The following is a 22,925-nucleotide window of genomic DNA, read 5'->3' as shown; positions in this document are numbered from 1 at the left end:
ACTTATTTTTTTTTTGCCTTCTTCTTGACGTGTGTGTGTGGACTGTGTGAGTGGCAAGAAAGAGAAAAGGAGACGCACACAAAACAGCACGACAACAGGTCTGGAAGCCAACCGCCCACCACCGCTGGTGTCTGTATCCATGCTCGCCTTCCTTCTTGTTGTGTGTGTGTGTGTGTGGTTTGTTTGGGTCGCCTCTGTTGCTTGCTTGCTTGCTTTGCTTTGCACACCTTCCTGTCCTCCTTCCATGTCACCCTCGTCTCCTCTTCTCTTCCTCACACTGCCTGCCTACCTGGCCTCCTTCATGCATCCCATCCTGCAGCAGCTTCCTTCCCATTCCCCCACATCGCTCGCAAGCGTCCAATTCGAAGAAACTCCGGAAGCCACACAAACCAACAGCCATGTCAAGCGAAGAAGAGTATGACTTCCTTTTCAAGAGTAAGTTCTCTTGGCGCTGGCTTTGGTCTGGGTTGCGCAGCTCCATATGCGTGTGTGTGTGTGTATGCGCGCGCTTGCGTACTCAGGGTGGATAATGCGGTGTGGTGTACACACAAACAATCATGTGCGCGCGTGTGTGAGTCATGCATGACAAGCCAAGAACGGCCATCGTCGTCAGTCGTCCTCATGATGTATGTCTGACCCACACCTGCTTTAATAACAGTCGTGCTGATTGGCGACTCTGGTGTTGGCAAGTCCAACCTGCTGTCCCGGTTCACGCGCAATGAGTTCAACCTCGAGTCCAAGTCCACCATCGGCGTCGAGTTTGCCACCCGCAGCATTGAGGTGGACGGCAAGACCATCAAGGCACAGATCTGGGACACAGCCGGTCAGGAGCGATACCGCGCCATCACTAGCGCGTGAGTCTTTGTGTTGCAGGCGGGTGTGTTTGGGTGTGAAGTCGGGTTGAGGCAAGGTGAGAAGACGTGCTACCATGTGTTGCGACGGTGAGATCCTTGTTCATTCCGCTCCGTCACGCGTCTCAACCTTCTTGACTGCACGCCCGTCTACGCCTGTCTTGCAGGTACTACCGGGGCGCTGTGGGTGCACTGCTGGTGTATGACATTGCCAAGCATGCGAGCTACGAGAACGTGTCCCGATGGCTGAAGGAGCTCCGTGATCACGCAGACAGCAACATCGTCATCATGCTCGTTGGCAACAAGAGCGATCTCAAGCACCTTCGCGCCGTGCCCAAGGAGGAGGCCACGAAGTTTGCCGGTGCGTGTGCGTGTGCGTGTGCGTGTACGTGTGCGTGTGCGTGTGCGTGTGCGTGTACGTGTGCGTGTGCGTGTGCGTGTGCGTGTGCGTGCTGTAGTTATTGAAGCTCACGATTCATTGTTGTTATTGTGTGACCATGCCGCCACCCTGCACTTGCTCCGTTTGTCAACGCTGACGACGTACGCCCTTTGCACTTGCCTCTGTGCTCCGGTTTGTATCAACCACAGAGGAGAACTCGTTGTCGTTCATTGAGACATCTGCACTCGACTCCACAAACGTCGAAGAGGCGTTCAAGAACATTCTCACCTGTGAGTGTGTGTTGTGTGCAGTTGTGTGAGAGAGAGTGTGTGTGTGAGTGTGTGTGTGTGTGTGTATGTGTGTTCTGAAACTGAAGCGCGTCAACCTGCCCTTCAGGTCCCCGCTACGACTCTCGAGCATTTATTTGCCTGACCATTGTGCTTTCCGACCACGTTTTATTGTGCATTTGTGCGTGCGTTTGTGTCCAGCCATCTACCGTCTCGTGTCACAGCGCAGCATCAAGGCCGGCGAATCTGACAAGACCACGCCCTCGGACACGATTGTGGTGCGTTCACCGATTGTGATCTTTCCCACACATCACACACACACACACACACACACACACACACACACACACACACACACACACACCGATTGCATTCATGTGCCTCTGTTGAATTGCGTGCAGGTTGGACCCACGGACTCGTCGACCACGGAAACAAGCAAAGGAGGCTGTGGCTGCGCATGAGCGCAAAAGCGTTTCATTCTTACCTCCCCCGGCCTTGTTGTTGTGTGCCTTGTTTGTTCGCTTGAAGTGCTGTTCGCTCGTGTCTGTCTTTGTTCTCCCCTTCCCTCTTCCTACCTGTTCTCCTCACCTATCCATGCATGCGTGCGTGTATGTGTCTTTTGTAAGTCCTGTTCACTCGTTGGTCTTTCCCACAGTTATCATCTCCTCGTGTGTTTGCGCTGGCTGTTTGCATGTGTGTGTGCGTGTGTGCGTGTGTGCGTGTCCATGGTGATGCTGTCAATCTGTGCACTGGTCAACAGTCGCTCGTGGCCGGCGCAGACATTGTGTCTTGTCATTGGGTTTCGTGCATGGATGTTTTGGTTCGGCCACAATAGAATCACGGCTCTGTTTCCAAACAAAAGGCATGAATGCAATCAACAACACGGACTTACCACATGAAGAACAATGTGAAGTCGGGATCATCACAACCATTACGCACCACCCCACTACTTCCCTGCCTTGCCCTTGTTCTTCTTCCGTCGCCGCTTTCCCTTGCCCTTCCCTGCGCTCGGGGGTGTTGCTGTGGTGTCGCCGGCAGACTTGGCGCGTTTGCTCTGCTGCTCATCGCCATCGCCGTTCGCTCGCGCCGCCGCAATCGCCTGAACATTCACACATCAGTCGTGAGCATGAGTGGACGAACAGCCAGTATGTGATGGAAGCAAAGCGTTGAAACGCACGCACACACACACACACACACACACACACACACACACACACACACACACACACACACACACACATCACACACCTGACGAGCACGGGCAATGGCGTCAGTGCTTGTGGTTTTGCTCTTCTGGGGTTGCTTCGTGTTCACCTCCTGCTTCGTTGTGTTGCTTGACTGTGTCCCGTCACCATGCGTCTGCGTCTGTTCCGCTGGTGCTGCCTCTTTCGCGCTGGTGCTGGTGTTGGTTGTGTCGGTGTCCTTGGCAGTGTCTGTGGTAGCATTGCCTTTGCTCTGGTTGGTAGCGTTGCTCTTGCCCTTGTGACCACCCTTCTTTCCCTTCTTCGCCTTCTGTGTTTGCCCGCCACCTTGCTGCTTGGCCCCGCCAGCCTTGCCCTCACTCTCACCGACGTTCTCCACGTCTTTGTCGCTGCTGTCGTGTGCGTGTGTCCTTCCGCGCCCCGTTGCGTTCACGTGCCGATGCGCCGCCGCATGCATGTGCTCATCGCGGGACGTCTACACGTGTGTGTGTGTGTGTGCGGGGGGAGGAGAGGAGGGTTGTGTGAGCAAGAGTGTACGAGACATGCGTACATGTGTGTGTGTGTGTGTTTCAAACAACCTTTGCCGTTGGGCAAAAAAACAGTGCTCAAGTCACGAGCCACAGCACGGGCGCTGCACCTGCATTCTGGCCGGCAGGGCGACGGGCACAGTTGGCATCTTCTCAGACGCCGTCGTTGCCTGCACACAATGTGACGTGGTATCAAGTGGTGTCAAGTGGTGTGATGTGGTGAGGCAGATGGGTTGGACAGACATGCAATGGGTCGGAGGCCGGGGCGGGAATGAGGAATGACTTGCCGACCACATGCGCACGCATGCATGAGCATTACAATGGGCGTTTGAGCTGCTGTCACACCTCGATAAACGGACGAACTTCGCGGCCAAACACACGCACGGGATCTTGCCGCGCCTGCCATGATCACAAACACAGCACACACACACACACAGTGTGGTGAAGATGTGAACATGCACTCACTGTATTGTGGGCTTTCATCTCTGAACAGAGGCACGACGAACGTGCCCAAAGTACCGTCAATACTCCATCACACACACATCATCATCATCATCATCATCATCATCATCATCATCATCATCATCATCATCATCATCATCACAAACACACACACACACACACCCTCACGATCATACCGGTTGGTCCAGGACGAGTTTTGGCACAAGCACGACGTTGTTGAACGTGTCTGTTCAGTGGCGTGTGGTGTACAGAAGTGTGAATCAGCCACAATCGAATGAGCTAACAAAATGGCACGAAATGCGCAAGGAATTCATACGTGCGTGCGTGCGTGTGCACCCACACATGATCTAGCTTTCGTCTCACCTGACCCCGCCACTGTCCGCGTTGCCTGAAACGACGCCGTGTCCCACACGCGCAGCATCCCGTCCTGGCAATTCAAAGGTGCACAATTCACAGCCACGTCAGCCCGTGTGTGCGTGCGTGAGGGCGGCAGTGCAGGTTTCTGTCTTGTTGCAACCGTTGAACACCATGGTTCACTGCCTCTTACGCCACCACCGCGACCACCATCGCCACCACCATGCATGGGCAACTCACGGCGCCGCAGCTGACGAGAGCCGTTGCATCGTGGGTGATGGCCAGTGATGCGACGGCAGCTTGGTGTGCAGCCACTTTCTGTTGCGATTCCGCAAGCAGCAGACCCGTGCTCGCCTCGATGCTCTACAGAGCCCACAGAGGGGGGAGGATGGGGTTAGTTTTGTGTGTGTCTGTGTCTGTGTCTGTGTGTGTGTGTGTGTGTGTGTGTGTGTGTGTGTGTGTGTGTTTGCTGCATGTTGACACGTCAAGGGAGGCACAACGAACAAATTGTAGCAAACCCGCCAACAACAAGGAGCATAAGCGCGTTTGCATCAGCTCACCGTGTCATGGAGGCAGATACGGTGGATGACGCCGTTTGCGAGACCGACGTAGAGAAACGTCTCAGCGGGATCGAGGGCGAGCGACGTCACCTCGTCCTCAAACGTCAGCGATCCGAGCAGCTCCCCAGTCGACAGCTCCCAGATCTGCAGCACACGATCAAGGGGAGAAACACGGGGATGGTGAGGTTAACACTTGCGTGCACGCATGTGTGCGTGTGCATGCATGTGCGTGTGTGTGTGCGCGTGTATGCGTGTGCATGTGTGCGCGCGTGTGCGTGTGTGCATTTGTATGTGTTTGGTGGGGAAAGTGCAAGCTATGTTCGGGCAAGAGCAGTCGCCAGATCGCGCAGCACCCGACACTTTGCAGCCACACGCGTCGCTTACGTGACAGGCGCGGTCATGGCCGCCAGTGAACACACGCGCAAGTGAGCAAAGTGCTAGAGATGGGCAATGAGGTTGATGGCACATGTGGAGATGTGGTTCAGGTGAGGAGGATGGCACAAGAATGCTGCAGTTTCAACGGAACGAGAACAAGAGGCAGCAGTGCAGGATCAATCAGCAGGCCTGTGCCTTGACACACGCCACGCACTTTTGCTGATGCACATGGAGGAGACGGCGAGCGTGTGTTTGTGGAGGGTGTGCAGCGGTTTCTTTGTCTGCGCCAGCATCGACTGCCCTCGATTCGCAGGCGCCGCGCTCACCAGGCTACCGTGCGAGTTGTTTGAGGTGTGTGTGGTGTGTGCAGTGTGTGTGTGTGTGTGTGTGGTGTATGGTGTGTGTAGTATGGGAATGGTACATAGAGGTGAGATCGCACGGATGGACATTTACAAGCTTGCATCTTCTGGCGAGTGTCAAGAAGATCATGTGCGCGAGCACGTCAAACACACACACGCACTCACACGCACACACACACACACACACACACACACTCTCTCTCTCTGTCTCTGTGCGGACCGACCTGGCGACGGACCAGACGCGAACGATGCCGTCCTCGCCTGCAGTGACGAGGTGAGAGTCATCCGATGTCAGGCTGCATTGGCTGATGCCCCTGTAATGTGCAGCGTTGATGCGACACAACAGCTTTCCCGTGGTGATCTGCGAGAGCATGGTGATCAAGGTTGGGGAAAGGAGCACGTTAGCCCCCCGCCAAAAGCGCAGAAAACACGTGGAAGCACGGTGTTACGGGAGCAGCAGAATACAGATGTGGGTTAGAGACGCAAGGGGCCAGGTATGAGCTGGCGCAGGGAGTTACACAGTGCCGGTGTTGTTCTCATGAACCACAGCCGTTACGCGCACCTGCCAGACGAACAAGGTGCCTTGAGCAGAGCCTCCAAAGCACAGCTGTGCATTTTGTGTACAGGCCAGACCAGTGATGCGCTCGGACATCGGGATCCTAATCACAGGCTTGTCCTATTCAAGTAACGAAGCCATGATGACAAGGAGGCAGAGTAAATCAGTGCATGTACGCGTGTATGTATGAGTGCGCGCATTTGCGTTTTGTACGTGCAAGCGAGTGTATGCATGCGTGCGTGCATTTGTTCGTGAATGTTTGTGTGAGTGGCGCATGTGTGCGTGCATGTGTGTGTGTGTGTGCACATGTGCGTGCGTATAAGTGATGCTCTTGCGAATTGAAGCGTCAGCGCACGCCTCATCTGCCCACCCTACCTGATTCCATCTCCAGAAGATGATTGCACCTTTCTCAGCTTGTGAGGCCACAAGGAACTGCTTCAAGGGCACGACTGTGCGTGGCGCGCACAGTCCCGACAGGAACACCTTCAGGTATGATCCTACCACGAGTATGCGTGTTTGCGCGCGTGAGTCCCGCACACGTAGCACAGAGCGTATGCAGCCGGCAGTGCACGCACACACATACGCACACATACACACACAGACACACACATCCACGCGCGCGTGCACACACACACACACACACGCACACGCAGACACACGTGCGCACACATGCACACACACAGACACACACACTCACACAGACAGACAGACACAACCCAGCCGAATGCAACGACTGCTCACCGTTGGATTGGTTCCACACATTGATGCTGATGCCCTTGCCATCGCTCGTGGGCACAGCTCGACTGAGGACGGCCACCTCGCTCATGATGACAGTGCGGGCAGGTGGTTGTGCAAACACGTGGTTTGGTTCGTTTGCTGCTGCTGCTCGGGTCGACCGCCGTTGTATTTAATGCTGTCGCTAGGTACAGACTGAATTCAGTCGAAGCGGCCGTCGCCAACGACAGCCAGCGAACAAGACAACAAAACGAGCGAGCGAGCAAGCAAGTGAGCAGCAGTGGAGGATGCACAGGACTGCTGGTGCTGCTGGCGGGGATTCAAGGAGTGTGCCGAAGCGAGGAGGTGGTGGGCAGGTGATGGAGAGAAAGCAACAAGCCGTGGACTTCCAAGCCTTAACGGAGGAATGCTTGCGTGGCTTGGAGGCGGTGGACGTGGCCGCAGATCAGCTGCACAAGCTGCGCGACGCCATCAAGGACTCGTCCCTGCCGCGACCGCTCTCCATGCACATCATGGTCATCTCCGGGCGGCTGCTGCGAGCATCATCGAGCTTGCACCCGCCGCTGTATGAGTTGTCGCGGCTCGTCGCGCTGTATGCCAAGCCGTGGGAGGAAAAGGGCTCCGTCCTGGCGAAACTGCATCAGTCGTACGCCGAACATCACCGCCAGCTGCAGCTCGCGCTGTCACAGCTGCAGACAACCGGGGCCGACCTTGAGCGCATGAAGGAGGAGCGCCTGCACATGCTGTGGGAGCGCCTCTTTGCCAAATCCATGACAAACCAGCGCCACGGGCGGCGGTGGAAATTCCTCATTGAATCGTTCCGTCAAGCAGCCGAGAAGGGCGAGCACATCCACTTTGATGACGGCGACGACGACGACGATGAAGACGACGACGACCTTGACAGCATTGGTGACGATTTACCTGGTGACACGAACGGGCGCCGGCGCCGGCGACCACCGCTCAAACCCACCAGCCGGCGGGAAACCCGGCCCAACATCTTGGTTGCAGCTGAGCGACGCCAGGCAGAGCGCGAACGCATGCAGCAGGAAATCCTCCAGCTCAAGTCGGAGGTGGGCACTTGCGTGCGTCTGTGTCTAGATGTGTGTTTGGTGTGTTTCTGTGTGTGTGTGTGCGTGTGTGTGCGTGCTGCGTCTGCGTGTGTGTATGTGTGTGTTTGATGTGTATCTGTCTGTCTGTCTGTCTGCATTCGCGTTGGGTGTCTCTGTGTCTGGCCCCCTTGCCTTGCTCTGTGTGTTTCCTGCCTGCCTGCCTGCCTGCCTGCCTGCCTGTGGCTCTGCTGATGCTTGCACCCTGTGGTCCCCCCCCCACGCCTTTGCTCCCCGCTCCAGGTGAGGTCGCTGATGCAGACACGCGACGACCTTCAAACGCGTCTTGACAAAGCGCTGCTGAAGAAGCCTGTGGCCAGCGCTGCCTGTCAGGTCCAACTGCTCAAACCACCGGGTACTGAGGCCCCCAATGAGGTGAGGTTCACGCTGGTGTGTGTGTGTGTCTGTGTTTGTTTGCGTGTGTGTGTGTGTCTGTGTGCGTGTGTCTGTGTGCGTGTGTCTGTGTGCGTGTGTGTGTGTGTGCGTGTGTGCACGGCGGGCTTCGTGTGTCTTCCATGTGAGTATTTTCCATTTGTGTGTGCACATCTACCTGCGTATAACGGCAGCAAGTAACGTTGCTATACGCTTCACATCGCTGCACGTCTCTTCGCTGCACATCTTCTTGTTCCATTGTCAAACACGCCCGTCAGGTGCTGAGCGCGGTGTCCAAAGCCATTGCCGTCAACAAGTCGCGGTCTGCTGGCAACGATTTGCCTGCAAGCAACGGGGGCGGCGATGCAGACAATGAGGAGCAGGTTGACATTGGTGAAGACTCTGCAGTCACACATGTGCACCTCATCCACATCTCCGGATTTGCAGATGTGCTACTGCCAGACATTAGCATCGAAGGTGTGTGTGTGTGTATTTGTGCTGTGTGTTTGTATTTGTGCTGTGTGTTTGTATTTGTGCTGTGTGTGTATTTGTGCTGTGTGTGTGTGTGTGTGCTGTGTGTTTGTATTTGTGCTGTGTCTGTGTGTCGGCTACGTTGTCTGTTTGTCTGTACATGTTTGACCAACTTTTGCTTGCGCTGCTGTCCATGTGCTCCTACATGACTCTATTTGCTGACATCCTCCAACTCGCCCTGGTTCCAGCTGTTGTGCGCCCGTCGATCACGTCCGATGCAAAGGACACCCAACGCATTCGCGTTGCCGACGCTCTGTACACAGGCGACTCGCTCTTGTACGTGCTGGCATGCGGTGGCAGCAGATGTGGTGTGATGTGGTCCCAGCAGATGTTGCGTGATGTGGAGGGACTGTTGGCCAAAACATACTTAATTGGTGCTTCACCCACGTGTCTGCCACATTGTCAGGCCCAAGATTGCTCACTGCCGACACGACGACACGCGTATATACACACACATACACACACCTGCTGCATGTTTGCGCTGCCGTCGCCATGTGCACGATCAGTGTTGGCGGAGAATTGGAGCTGCAGGGCTTGTTCGTGCAGGATGTGGTGGAAGTGCGTGTGTTCACCGGATTTGAGGAGGCGGAGCTTGTGGCAACGGGAACAACAACGGCACGCGCTCTCCTTGAATCAATCCACGCAACCACATCTTGGTATGTGTGTACAGTTGTGTTTGTTTGTGTTTGTTTGTGTGTGTGTGTGTGTGTTTGTGTGCTTGTTGCTTGCACGAAAATGGACTTATCTTCGCTTGTGGGTATGTGCACAGCACACTCAAGTGTGATGACGGCTCCATGACAACACGAACAACATTCGTGAGCGCAACAATCAGCATGTCTCTTCGGACCACCGTGAGTCTACATTTGCATGAATGTGTGTGTGTGTGTGTGAGCATGCACGCGGGCGTGTGCGTGCAAATGTGTGCATCTGTGTGCATCTGTGTGTATCCGTGCATGTGTGTGCATATGCGCGTTGCCGACAATGATTTCTCCTGTGAATCGCCACTGCCACGGCCGCGATCATCGTCACCCCCATTCTTGCCCCCCCCGCCCACTACGCCTACCATCACCACCACAACCACAACTACCAGGCTGCCATGGCCGCGTTTGCGGAGGAGGCCGGTGCCGGGCGCTGCCCGTCGTTTCTTCGCCTCACAATCGCAGCATCGCACACCCCGCTCTCAGGTGTGGTGGCGATGGTGATGACGAAGCGGTGGAGGCGCTGGCACTGGTCATGGTGACATGGTGGTGGCACGGAGGGTGTGGGATGGGTGTGTGTGTTTGGTGTCACTGATGCGTGCGCGACAATCGCCATTCAACACTAATACAGTTGGATAACTACCACCACAAGCTGCACGCATATCGCTTATTTCATCGCCAAACACCTCAACTATTCTCGCACCGCCACCAGACGCGCAAATTGAGATGATGACACCCAAGTTCGAGGGGGAGAAGAGGAGGCCCCTGAGACGAAACAGGTGATACGCAGCGTCGCTGTGACGCCCGCACGGCTGTTGCTGGGTGTGTATGTGTATGTGTATGTGTATGCGTATGTGTGTGTGCGTGTGTGAGTGTGTTTGCGAATGCGTTCGCACGTATTCGCGTGCCTTGGTTTTGGGTCGTGTACGGTTGTTTCGCTTCGCGTTGCATGCTAAACCTCGCACTTCACTGCATGCACGCGACCAGGGTGAAGAACAATCTTGACCAGGATGACGACGGCCATCGCCAGAGCGCAGAGGCCATGCGGCAGGAGGTGGACATTGCAAGTTAGTCACAGCACACACACACACACACACACACACACACACACACACACACACACACACACACACACACACACACACACACACACACACGCACACACGCACGCATGCACAACACGACACTGGTGCCTCCTGCTCGGCAGTGCTCGGCGTTCTGCGTTTCTCTTTCTATTGTCATGTGGTCGACACTGCACTGCGCTCACGCCCACCAACAACTACATTACGTTGTATCACGTCGCATCACGTCACGTCACGTCCCGCAGATGGGCTGTTTGAACTCCTGGATGTCAATTCGGAGGATCTCAGAGAGGTGCGGCACATATTGCGCGCGTGTGTGCGTGCATGTGTTTGCTCATGTCTGTGTCTCTTTCTCTTACTCTTTGTGTGTGCATCTGCCTGAATCTGTGTGCTCAATCACTCACACACACACACTCTCTCTCACTCACTCGCTCACTCACACACACACGCATTCACTCACACGCACACACACTCTCTCTCTCAATCGCTCACTCACACACACACGCACACACCCTCTCCCCCTGTTCCTTTCTTGCCCTCAATGACTCACAGGCCACGTTTACGATGCAAGAGATGCTTGAGCTCACGCTATTGCACACAAGACAACTGCAAGCCCTCCAGCACCAATACGAGTGAGTCATCGAGTGTGCAGTGTGTTGATGCGCGCATACATGCGCATGTGTGCATCTGTGTACATGTGAATGTGGATGCGTGTCTGTTCCTGTGTCGATGCGAGTGCCACGTGCTGACACCGCTTCAAACTCACGCGCACATACCGCCGTCTCCAGTGCACGCATTGAGGAGCTCGTTGCAGAGAAGCTTGCGCTTGAGGAAGCGAAGAGCAAAGAGCACAAAGCAGATAACACCCAGACATCGGGCATGCAGACAGACCCAATGCCTGGTGCGTTCATCGTTCAACTCTTCTCAACAGCGCTTCATCCATGTTCAACTGACATGTGCACATACACGCACTCTATCAAGGTGCCCCTGTTTTTGCGTTGCACCGTCAGTTGCATGTTAGCCTCACAACTCACATGTACGCAATGGTTACTCCTGTGTCCTTGTGTGTGTGTGTGTGTCTGTCTGTGTACTTGTGTGTGTGTGTGTGTGTGTGTGTGTGTGTGTGTGAACAACGGCTGCGTTTGCGGTGCAGAGCCGGAGCCGGTTGTGATTGAGAAGGAAGTGGAGAAACTCGTGGAGGTGAGATCCCAACAGACGCGGCAGCACACGCTGCTTCTTGCGATCGAGTGGGAGGGCTGGAGTTGAATGTCAGAAGTGCTTTTCGCGTGTTCATCATGTGTGTGTGTGTGTGATGGCAGGTGCCTTAAGCTTGCTTATTCATGCATTACCACACACACACACACACACACACACACACACACACACACACACACACACACACACACACCGCACGACCAGGTTGAGAAGATTGTTGAGAAGATTGTTGAGCGGGTGAAGGTGGTGGAGAAGTATGTTGAGGTGCCAGTTGACACTGGCGGCTCTGCTGGATTCCAAAGGCGATACCGCCCACCACGACCACGATTCAACAGCCCGGTACGTTGAAAGAAACATAACATGATTGCCTGCAGGCATTGAGACTAAGTGGTTTTGTGCTGACTGTGATCATCACTTGATTTTGACAACCGGATGATTCCACCACAACACATCACTCCTGAACACCATCGCGGGCATTGCCTTCTTTGTTGTTGTTGTTGTTGTTGTTGTTGTTGTTGTTGTTGTTGTTGTTGTTGTTGTTGTTGTTGTTGTTGTTGTTGTTGTTGTTGTTGTTGTTGTTGTTGTTGTTGTTGTTGTTGTTGTTGTTGTTGTTGTTGTTGTTGTTGTTGTTGTTGTTGTTGTTGTTGTTGTTGTTGTTGTTGTTGTTGTTGTTGTTGTTGTTGTTGTTGTTGTTCACTCCACCTCATTTCATGCACACACATGCGCATCAGTTTCTGCAACGGCTGGTGGAATACGCGCGCGAGAGCGTGAAGCGGCGACAGGAGCTGTCAGATAAGGTCCAGGGCGAGCGCGACAGAGAAATCAAGGCACAGGTGAGGCAGTTGTGGATGCTTGTGTGTTTGTGTGTGTGTTTGTGTGTGTGTGTGTGTGTGTACGTGTGCGTGCGTGTACTGATTGTGTGCGTGCGTGTACTGATTGTGTGTGTGTGTGTGTGTGTGTGTACTCATCATAGGCCAATGTCTACAGTCGCTGATGGAATGCTTCTGGCTAGTGTTTGCGCATGTGACTCTGTTATTCACCCCGCAACCACACTGCTACACCCTACCCACACGACCACCATCACGGCACATCGTTTGCAGAGGGGTTCTCGAGTAAGCACGCGGGGGCGTGGTATCCGATGAACACACTCGGCCGCCGCAGCCAGCCGCCATCCATGGTGTCACTGCCGCCCGTTCGTCTTCCCCCACTCAGCACATCCACGTCGCGGCAGACCGTTGCAGGGCAGCGATCCACCAGCCCGCTCAACGCAACCATGCACCCGTCAGCACACGCCCCGCCGCCAACACACCAACAGCAAGAACAACACCAACAGCAGCACGACGTTCCGCCACCATCGTCGTCGTCGTCGTCATCATCGTCGCACCCGGTGGGTGCGTCCGCGTCGGTATCGTTCGGCTCGCCACTGCACATGCCGCCCGAGTCCCAGCAGACGCGCCCGCGCACGCCAACAGCGGTGTCCTGGCATCGCATGCGCCTGGCGAACACACGCGCGAGCAGCGGCACCAACAGATCGACACCGCCGGGAACACCAACGCGACGCGACTCGGACCTCCCGTGGCCGGGCAGGGCCCCCTGAGTGTGTGTGTGTGTGTGTGTGTGTGTGTGTGTGTGTGTGTGTGTGTGTGTGTGTGTGTGTGTGTGTGTGTGTGTGTGTGTGTTTGTAGGTGTTTGTTTGCAGGTGTGTCTGTGTAACTGTGAACCAATGCACCTGTGCGTGTATAAACTTGCACTGTAAGTTCCGTTCCTTCTTGGCTTGCATTGCCCCCCTCCCCTCTCCTCGCTCGCGCTTTCGCTTTTCTTCGCGCGGACTGGTCCGTTGTTTCCGCTCTCAATCCCACCCCATTCATTTCATGTGTGTTTAATCGAACATCCTGTGGCTGCATTGCACGCTGACAATTCGCTCCCCTCCTTTCGTTCCTTCCTTCCCACAGTGTTCATACGTGCATCGCTTGTCTTGGCTATGTTTGACATGTTTGTTCATTCCCACATCCAAAACCGCACGTGCACAAACGCAAACCGATGTCGGCAGACAATCAAAGTGTAGTTTCGATGCAAAGCCCTAATCCATCACACAGCACACACAGGGAGAAGCATGCGCACAGAGAGACATACAGACACGCGCAAGGAGAAAAAGAGGTTCACTCTGGAAATTGCGCACGAATACAGACACACACACACACACAGACACACACACACAGACACAGACACAAACAAACAAAACTACAGAGAGTGCTTCACATGCCTAGTTGAGTTCGCTGAGGGCGTGTGCGACAATGGGGTGTGCAGCCAGCAGCTTCCTCGCTGCGTCTGGGGAGAGATCGGGCTGGGACGCGAGAACGACCGCTGTTGGGACGACGCGATGGGCGGCCTGGGCAGCAGCGACGGCGCTGCGGATGTGCTGGCTGATGGGCGCATCACACACCTGACGGCCACACATGAACGCATGCACACACGCACGTGGACGATGGTAACATTGGCGCCCGTGAGCAAACAAGACCATGAACAGTGACGCCACAATTGATTCGTACCAACACACACACACACACACACACACACACACACACACACACACACACACACACACACACACACACACCTCCTTTGAGACGTCTGTGCAGTCGTAAATGGAGCGGAGGAGAGCGGTGCGCGCGTGTGTTTCGCTCACGCCCGAAAACTCCTGGATGATTCCCAGCGAGCGGAAGAACAACTTGTTGTTGCTCACCTGTCGCCACGAGGCATCGACCAGACGTGAGTGACAGACGGTCGCAGTTGAACCGGGTGTAGATTGCTTCAGGAAAGCTCAGTCCCCCACCCACACACGCAAACACACACACACACACATACACACGCAAACACACACATACACACACGCAAACACACACACACGCACACGCAAAACGAAAGTACCTGCAGGTCGATCATGCGGTTCTTCATGACTTTGCCCGTGAGGACAAACGCGCCTGTTGTAATTGCGTTTAGAACGAGCTTCATCGCAATTTCAGCAAACACGGGGATGGGGAGCGTATCAAACGCCACGTGCTGCAGATCCACGCGCAGAACAAAATCAAAACGCTGTGGGCTCGACAACTCCTGCTGTAACACCTCATCCACAGGCGATGATGACGATGATGATGGTGATGATGATGATGACGATGATGCGTAGACCGGGTGGGAGGTGGCCTTGCACTGCACATCACCGACCACGGCTGCAACGAGCGCGGCGCCCTTGGCCTTGACGTCCGTCAGGATGGACGGCAGCAGCTTCTCGTCCTCCATCGCCGCCGGCGTGTCTGCACACGTGTACGCGCCATCCACGACAACGACGAGGTCGTGTGAAGTCAGCGTCGGCACAATGTCCTCGCCGAAGTGGCACCAACCGAGGCGGAAGTCACGCGAGTGGGACGACAGGTCGCCCTGCACGTTGCGCAGCGTCGCATACCCGCCACACAGGAACGCACGCACATCCTCGAAGCGCGCATTGTACGTGGGCTGGCACTCGCTCGCGTCAATCACGGCGGCAAGGCCATATGAGTTGCGGCCGAGGTAGTAGATGTGCCCGCCCTTGCTCAGGGCCTCAGCTCCCATGGCAACAACAGTGGCAATATCGACAAGCGAAAGATACGTGGCGCGCACCGCTGCCTCATAGTTCATCAGGAGAGCGCTGATGCTGGCGCGTCCAAGACACCCGCCCTCGCACAGCTGCGACTGCTGCTGCTGCTGCTGTTGGCTGTCGGGTGACGATGTGGCGCTGCCAGTGCGGCGGTGATGGTGGCGCTGGTGGTGGCGGTGATGGTGCTGCTGGTGGTGGCGACGCAGGAACGGGAACAGGATGCTCTGCAGGGTGTGATGGTTGTTGGAGGACCCTTGTTCTGCCGTGGCTGCCGTTGGTGCAGTGGCTGCCGTGGCTGCTGGCTCGGCTGGTACTGTCGTCGGCGTCGTCGTTGCTGCGGTGGCCGAGTCCACGGTAGCGGTCTCCTGTGATGATGACGAGACTGCGCCGCTTGTTGCGCGGGCTGGCGATGGCGAGTGCGTGCGCCGATCCGCCCTGCAGTCGCGGCTGCCACGGCGCCGGGTTTCCGGTGTTGACGGCGTGGACGGGCCAGGTGTCGCCACGTTGGCAGCCATGGCCACAAACGCCCGCTCAAACACAATCTCCAGCAGGAACTTGGTGGCCGAACCGCCCTTCATGCGCGTGGACCCTGTGACGGCCTCTGGTCCAACGACGGGGTTGAGGATGAAGCAGGGCTCGCCCTCCGCCCTGCGCCGTGCCATCTCCTGCACGACGTCGGCGACCGTGCGGTGCCAGCCCTCGACGGGCGCGTTGCGTGCGCGCTCCACGGGGTTGAATCCGAGCAGGGCCACGGCGTGCACCTTGGAGTTGAGGAAGCCCATGGCATACTCGAGCTGGCTGGCGACAAACGGGGCCGAGAGGCCGCACGTGATGCCGACGAGCATGATGCGCTCGGAGCGGGACATGACCTCTGCCAGGCGGCGCTGCGCCAGCTGCCAGTTGTCCTCGGGAGCCTCCCGCGACACGAACAGGGCCGGATCTTCTCCTGCATGCAGGTACTCAAAGCAAGGGGCGCGGCCGGACCGCAGCATCATCTCATTGAAGGCGCGGCAGATGAAGAAGGCCATGCGACCAGACGTGCCGCTGCCAGTGATGACGACCCTTGATGTCGCGTACACGGACGCAGCAAGAGTCGGCGAGTGCACGCACGTCATCGGGGACGTGGCCTTGGCAGAGGTGTTTGCAGACGCCGACAGCTTGAAGCCCTGCCCCTTGGCTGCTGTCCGCCGCGCGGGCTTGGTGTGCGGTGAGGCGGCAAGGATGGTGGAAGCGACCTCAGCAAGCTCCGCCATGGTGTCGATAGTGGAGGTGTCATTGATGCCTGGGAATTCGCGCCACCCACTGAACATCTGCGCATCAGCCTGACGCAGCAAGCGCACAATCTGCTCCGGGCTTGCCATGTCCAGCCCATCCGTCAGCTCATTGCTGGTCTCCGTCACGGACTTGCTCATCTTCGCGCTGTTGCTTGTGTGTGATGGCTGACGGTGTGTGCTTTGTGATGTGACCTTGTTGGCTTGTTGGTGTGGGTAGAAAATTGCGTGTATTTTCAACAACTTTCTACAACCTTGCTTGTTGTGTGCGCGAGTGAGAGGACAGCAAGAAGGCGTTACAAGCAAAAGCAAGGCAACAAGGCGGGCACAACTGACTTCGTCATCGCTTGCTGAGGGTGTTGTTGTTGTTGTTTTGGTTTGATTGTTGTGTCTGGCACCACAGCGGAGGAGGCGAGCAGTGCAAAAGGGAACGGTCACTGACGCCATGACGGATGCCATGACGGATGGGATGAGGAATGGGGTGAAGGGTGAGGTGAAGGGTGGGATGGCAGACTTAAACAGTGCAAACGAGTCCTTGGACAAGGACGAGAGCTTCGGCATTGATCTTGACTTGGACCTGACGCAGAGCCTTTCCGCGAGCATGCTCTTGGGGATCAAACAAGTCATGCTCGCCGCCCTTGCGGGCTCAACCCCTTTTGACATCCACGCCGTAAGTCATGTGTGTGTGTGTGCGCGCGCGCGTGTGCGTTTCTGTGTGTGCAAGTGTGCGTGTGTGTGTGTGTGCGTTTCTGTGTGTGCAAGTGTGCGTGTGTTTTCACATGTTTACCTTGTGCGTGTGTGTGTATGTACACCTGTTTTGTACCTTGCACTGCACCCCTCTCCTGCTTTCTGCGTTGTGCACCGCCTTCGAACAAACAATCGGCCTGTTTGACACCACGACAATGGCGACGTGAAATCCCGGAACACACAGGCTGCGGCACTGGGAGACTGCGATGGCGTGCAGGCGGCATTGCAGGAGGATAAGACGGCCGTATCGAAACGCAATTGGTGCGGATGGACCCCTCTCATCTACGCAGCGCACATGGGACACGACTCCATTGTCGACATCCTTCTCGGTGCGTGACGGTGTTCACTGTTCTGTTGTAGCTTCCTCGATTGCGGGACTTGGTGTGGCTCGCTCTGGCTCACGCACTGGTGTGTGTGTGTGTGTGTGTGTGTGTGTGTGTGTGTGTGTGTGTGTGTGTGTGTCTGTGTGTCTGTGTGTCTATGTGTCTGTGTGTCTGTGTCTGTGTGTGTGTGTGTGTGCATCTGCAAATATGTGCATGTGGTGCATGATTGTGTGGTTGCAGACCACGGCGCATCGCCGAATGAGACCACAGCCGATGGCAAAGACTCCGCCCTCCTGCAGGCCGCATCCATGGGCAAGGAAAGCGTCATTGACACCCTCCTGCAGGTGCGTGCACGTGCGTGTGGGGTCGGTTAAAGTTTCCAAATGCGTCTCTTGTCTGCTCTCTTTCGCGCGACCAGGCGACCACTGCGTGCCCTCATGCCAAAGGCGTGTGGTGTACGTATGATCGATGTAACCTCCTCCATTATTTTTCCAGCGCGGCGCTGATGTGAACGAATCACTGGCGTGTGGAAAGACGCCGCTCTACGTGGCCGCAGCCAACGGGCAGACGGTGCGCATGTACATGCTTGTGGGTGTGCCTGTCTGTGTGTGTCTGTGTGTGCCTGTGTGTATGTTTGTGTGCGTGTCTGTATCTGTGTGTGATGGAGCTGTGCGGGCTGGCGACATTGAATAACATATACGCACACACGCACACACGCACACACGCACACACACTCTCTCATTCCTTTTTGTGTTGCACTGCGCAGCATGTGGTGAAGCAGTTGATTGAGCGCGGTGCAGATGTGCACTCGGTTGAGACGACGACGGGCAACACCCCGCTCCTCGCCGCCATTCACGAGGTCTCTTCGCTCTGTGCGTGCGTGTGCAGGCGTACTTTTTGGTGTAGGACATGCTCCAGCAACATACCTCAAATCCTGCATGTTGACACGCGTTTGCTTCGACGTCCCCCTCCCCCAACGCTGCTTGCTCTTCATTTCCTTTCCCCCCGACACACACACACATGCAACCACACACACACACACACACCACAGGGCAGCGCCGGGTCTGTGCGGGCACTTCTCGATGCGGGCGCCGACATCACCGTCAGAAACAACAAAGGTGGTGCCCATCAACAACACGTGTGTGTGTGTGTGTGGGTGTGGGTGTGTGGGTGTGTGGGTGTGTGGGTGTGGGTGTGTGTGTGTGGGTGGGTGCTTGGGTGCGTGCGTGGGTGCGTGCGTGCGTGGGTGCGTGTGTGCGTGGATGCGTGGGTGGGTGACGTTGTCGATGATTCCTTGGCATGCAATCAACGCGCAACTTGTGACCACCATTATCTGTCGGTGCCAACTGACGCGCTCCTCCTCATGCTTCTCTGTCCACGTGCGCTCGTCACTCCCATCACTTCCGTTGACCTTCATCTCCACCGTTGACCTTCATCTCCACTGTTGACCTTCATCTCCACCGTTGACCTTCATCTCCACCGTTGACCTTCATCTCCACCGTTGACCTTCATCTCCACTGTTGACCTTCATCTCCACTGTTGACCTTCATCTCCACTGTTGACCTTCATCTCCACCGTTGACCTTCATCTCCACTGTTGACCTTCATCTCCACCGTTGACCTTCATCTCCACCGTTGACCTTCATCTCCACCGTTGACCTTCATCTCCACTGTTGACCTTCATCTCCACTGTTGACCTTCATCTCCACTGTTGACCTTCATCTCCACTGTTGCCACAGGATTTGCATGTGAAGAAGCGGCACAGAAGTCGCCGCAACCAGAGTGAGCTCGCATGCGTGCATGCGCCTGTATGTGACTGTACTCGTGTGAACCTCACGCGCGCGCGTGTGAGTGTGTGTGTGTGTGTCTCCCTGCCTGCTTGCGTTTGTGTCTGTTTACGTCTATTTCCTTGACTGCATACCAACCGTGCGTTGCCTTCACCAGCTCTGATGCTTGGTTGATGTGTTTGCTCCACCTGCAATTTCCTGTCGCCGTCTGCAGCGTCACCATCATGAACTTAATCAAGATGAAGGCCAACAACACCAGCAACGACGGGCCAATGCGCAGCGAAGCAGGTAAAGCACCTGTGTGCCTGTGTCTGTGTTTGTGTCTGTGTCTGTGCGTTCATGCTGTGCTTTGAAAGACACCAGCACGGCGACGACGTTCTCCTTCATTGGTCAACTCACGTATGTCCGATCACCCACCACCGGCCACCGACTGGCACCACTCCTTCACCACGCCGTCCCCTCAGCGCTGGTGTCAAGTCCGCTGCCGTCGTCACCGCCGCGTTCTCGCGCATCCTCACACACGCGCACACGCAAGACCCCGCCCAAGCAGCCGTCAGTTGCCGCACCTTGTGTAATCAACACTGCTGCCTCTGCTTGTGCCATGCGATGAAGCGTATGGAGAGTCTTGCGTGTGGCTCACGATGTGCATGTTCCCCCCCCCACATGCGTGCGGTGTGCAGCAGTGGGCGCCAGCGAGCGGCGGAGCTGAATCTCGGCCTTGGAGACGTGCGCGATGTGCACGAACTACTCAAGGTCGGTGCTGCGCGGCCATGTGAGGGAGGTGTAACACATTTGCTTCCATGCATATGCCATGCGTGAGTGATTGTGTTTATGTGTGTGTGTGTGTGTGGTGGGTATGTGTGTGTGTGTGTGTGTGTGGGTGGGTGGGTTGGTGTCCTGATAGTTGCACTCACTCACACTCACACTCACACGCACACATTCACACACACTCTCTCTCGCTCACTCACACTCACACACTCACCCACACACACTCTCGCTCACTCACACACTCACACACTCACTCACACACACTCTCACTCACTCATTCATTCACTCACTTCACTCACTCCTTCGCCCTCATGCAGTGCCTGAATCTGGAAAAGTACATTCCTGTGTTTGACAAGGCGGAGGTGGACTTCAAGCTGCTGCTAAACATGTCCGAGCACGACCTGAAGGAGATTGGCATTGCCGTCTTTGGGCCCAGAAGGAAAATCTACAACGCTGTTCAGCGGTGCGACCACACACACACACACACACACACACACACACACACACACACACACACACACACTCTCTCTCTCTCTCTCTCTCTCTCTCTCTCTCTCTCTCTCTCTCTCTCTCTCTCTCTCTCTCATTGCCCGGTCGCGTGTCAGCCTGCTTCCATATTGCCTTGTGCCTCAACCATCCCCTCTCCTCCCTGCTGCTCCCCTCTGGCCGCAATCTACGTCGCAGGCTCAAAGCGAAATCCACGACGCCCACGAATCACACCAACAGCGGCTCCTCCAACACGTCCAACGCCACCATCACCGCACAACCCACGACAACAGCCACCACAGCAGCCGCTGCGACTGCAAGAACAACAACCATAACACCACCGCTGTCATTCCGGGCACAGAAGCAGTCGCCCTCCCTCTCAGTGGCGCGAGCAAACGCCAGCCCGCCCAAGGTAATTAAATTCGCACATGATCCACACGAAAGGGGAGAGATACGGAATTGCACTCGTTGGCTTGCTGATTCGTGGTCAATTTGTCCACCAACAGAGGCACACACTCACACACACACACACACTCACACACACACACTCACACTCACTCACTCACTCACTCACTCACTCACTCACTCACTCACTCACTCACTCACTCACTCACTCACTCACTCACTCACTCACTCACTCACTCACTCACCCTCCTACCTCAACTCCCACCACCCCCACGACTACCACCAGTTGTACATCCCGACGGTGCCGTCGTCACCGTCAGCGCGATCTGCGGCCAATGCGTCAACAACAGCAGCAGCGCCACACGTCGCCCCACCATCCCCATCGCCATTACCGGCACCGCTGTCGCCGGCGCCTCTGCCCGTGCAGAGGATTGCGCCCCCGCGTCTGCCGTCCATCGTGCCCCCACACGCCCATGCACCGCGCCTCCCGTCGGCTTCACGACGACAGCGCTCACCAGCGCACCACCAACAACACCACCAACAGCACCAGCACCGCCAACAACATCAGCATCAGCATCAGCAGTACCAGTACCATGCGACCCGTCACCAGCAACAGCCACAACAGGGCGTGCCGCTCTCACCCACATCCACAACACAGCCTGTACAACAACAGTTCACCTACCACCAGCAGCAGCAGCAGCAGCAGCATCAGTCTTATGCACAGCCACAGCAACATACCGTGCCGAGGGCGCAGCCATGGCACCCAACATCACCAAACAACGTCGTGCCGTTGTCGTCTTCGTCGTCGGTTGCGTCGCCACAGCACCACCACTCGCGCCGCCACCCGCACCACCAGCAGCGCTCACACGTGTCCACGCAGCACAACCGCTTCTCCTCATCGCCGCCAGCATCGCCCCGCCAGCGCGCAGCAACAGCGACCGCCACCACCACAACAGCTGCTGTTGGGGAAGGGATGCGAGCAGCACGCCCGCGTGTGGCATCAGCATCATCCTCATCCTCATCAGCGGCAACAACAGCACGTGGTGGGGGCGGTGCCGGTGGTGGTGGTGGTGCACTGAAGCAAACGATGGCACGGCTGACAATTGTTCCTGGCGGAAAACCGACACGGAAGGCACGGTCTGCAGGGCGAACGTCTCCGGCATCTACGGCGTGAAGGAACGCGGAAAGAGGGTGATGGTGCATGTGCGTGGATGAAGGGGAGATAATGTGTTTGTTTTGTGTGCGGTGATGGGTGTGTATGTGCATGGGTTGTGTCTTGTGCTGATCGTTACCTCAAGTCTTTCCTTACATCTGTTCAATCTTCTTGTTGTGTGTTCCTTTTCGGTGCAATTTTTTTCTTTCGTACTGTTGAATTATTCTTTGTTGTGCGTTGGTGTCTGAATGTTGGACACCACACCACACGCACGTGTGCATATGTATTTGAAGCACATGTGCGTCATTTATTTGATTCCTGGTGTTGTTGTTGTGCATTTGTGCTTTTTCTTTCTGACCCCACCACCACCACCACCATCGTCGTCATCACGGGTGTGCACGGAGTGGCGGCTACCCATCTCAAACCGATTGCTGTATTGATGTTGTGGTTATGCATTTCGTGTTCGTCTTTCTGTACACATATACGCCGTGCATTTCAAGAAACAACCAATCCTATCACAAATACAAACGAATGGCCGAGCGACGACGACGACATGTGCGCGAGGGCTGATTTGGGGGAAAGGGGGTTGCTTGAGGGAGATAAACAGAGCCAGGAGAGACACGATAATTCACAGCACACACACACACACACACACACACACACACACACACACACACACACACACACACACACACACACACACA

At 55.9% G+C, this 22,925-nt stretch overlaps 6 protein-coding genes across 6 annotated transcripts; 4 read left to right on the top strand and 2 right to left on the bottom strand.

The window, feature by feature from the left end:
• Positions 1-22: 22 nt before the first annotated feature.
• Positions 23-2,378, top strand: PTSG_01366 (tubulovesicle-associated protein). Its single transcript, XM_004997281.1, has 7 exons — positions 23-98; positions 320-435; positions 659-854; positions 1,019-1,212; positions 1,440-1,520; positions 1,719-1,795; positions 1,919-2,378. Exons 2-7 carry the CDS (start codon positions 399-401, stop codon positions 1,976-1,978), a joined length of 645 nt encoding a protein of 214 aa, XP_004997338.1. The 5' UTR covers positions 23-98; positions 320-398; the 3' UTR covers positions 1,979-2,378.
• PTSG_01365 (uncharacterized protein) lies at positions 2,306-6,832 on the bottom strand. Its single transcript, XM_004997280.1, has 14 exons — positions 6,654-6,832; positions 6,288-6,409; positions 5,919-6,032; positions 5,581-5,717; positions 5,212-5,327; positions 5,007-5,059; positions 4,623-4,766; positions 4,303-4,425; positions 4,072-4,135; positions 3,885-3,934; positions 3,592-3,645; positions 3,357-3,416; positions 2,766-3,194; positions 2,306-2,616 (listed from the first exon to the last, which is right to left on the bottom strand). The coding sequence occupies exons 1-14, from the start codon at positions 6,736-6,738 to the stop codon at positions 2,464-2,466; spliced, it is 1,704 nt and encodes a 567-aa protein (XP_004997337.1). The 5' UTR covers positions 6,739-6,832; the 3' UTR covers positions 2,306-2,463.
• PTSG_01364 (uncharacterized protein) lies at positions 6,831-12,645 on the top strand (the record flags this gene model as incomplete). The annotated part of the gene is made up of 16 exons (XM_004997279.1): positions 6,831-7,717; positions 7,997-8,128; positions 8,404-8,602; positions 8,845-8,932; positions 9,163-9,312; positions 9,426-9,507; positions 9,747-9,840; positions 10,067-10,133; positions 10,342-10,421; positions 10,682-10,728; positions 10,989-11,068; positions 11,225-11,337; positions 11,590-11,636; positions 11,856-11,990; positions 12,383-12,484; positions 12,625-12,645. Exons 1-16 carry the CDS (start codon positions 6,935-6,937, stop codon positions 12,643-12,645), a joined length of 2,220 nt encoding a protein of 739 aa, XP_004997336.1. The 5' UTR covers positions 6,831-6,934.
• Positions 12,646-12,789: 144 nt separating this feature from the next.
• On the top strand, positions 12,790-13,248 carry PTSG_01363 (uncharacterized protein; the record flags this gene model as incomplete). Its single annotated transcript, XM_004997278.1, has 1 exon — positions 12,790-13,248. One exon carries the CDS (start codon positions 12,790-12,792, stop codon positions 13,246-13,248), a length of 459 nt encoding a protein of 152 aa, XP_004997335.1.
• Positions 13,249-13,597: 349 nt separating this feature from the next.
• PTSG_01362 (glucokinase regulatory protein) lies at positions 13,598-16,766 on the bottom strand. The gene is made up of 3 exons (XM_004997277.1): positions 14,580-16,766; positions 14,269-14,394; positions 13,598-14,094 (listed from the first exon to the last, which is right to left on the bottom strand). The coding sequence occupies exons 1-3, from the start codon at positions 16,692-16,694 to the stop codon at positions 13,915-13,917; spliced, it is 2,421 nt and encodes an 806-aa protein (XP_004997334.1). The 5' UTR covers positions 16,695-16,766; the 3' UTR covers positions 13,598-13,914.
• A 37-nt stretch (positions 16,767-16,803) lies between these two features.
• On the top strand, positions 16,804-22,761 carry PTSG_11713 (uncharacterized protein). Its single transcript, XM_004997276.1, has 13 exons — positions 16,804-17,223; positions 17,485-17,629; positions 17,864-17,967; positions 18,119-18,193; positions 18,390-18,482; positions 18,675-18,741; positions 19,362-19,404; positions 19,624-19,697; positions 19,874-19,961; positions 20,090-20,162; positions 20,495-20,640; positions 20,862-21,075; positions 21,355-22,761. The coding sequence occupies exons 1-13, from the start codon at positions 16,999-17,001 to the stop codon at positions 22,240-22,242; spliced, it is 2,235 nt and encodes a 744-aa protein (XP_004997333.1). The 5' UTR covers positions 16,804-16,998; the 3' UTR covers positions 22,243-22,761.
• Positions 22,762-22,925: the final 164 nt, after the last annotated feature.

This window comes from Salpingoeca rosetta (assembly GCF_000188695.1).
Source record: "Salpingoeca rosetta unplaced genomic scaffold supercont1.4, whole genome shotgun sequence".
In the NCBI taxonomy this organism is placed as follows: Eukaryota; class Choanoflagellata; order Craspedida; family Salpingoecidae; genus Salpingoeca; species Salpingoeca rosetta.
Note: the sequence above shows the minus strand (reverse complement) of the source record. Positions and strands in the feature narration are given on the sequence as shown.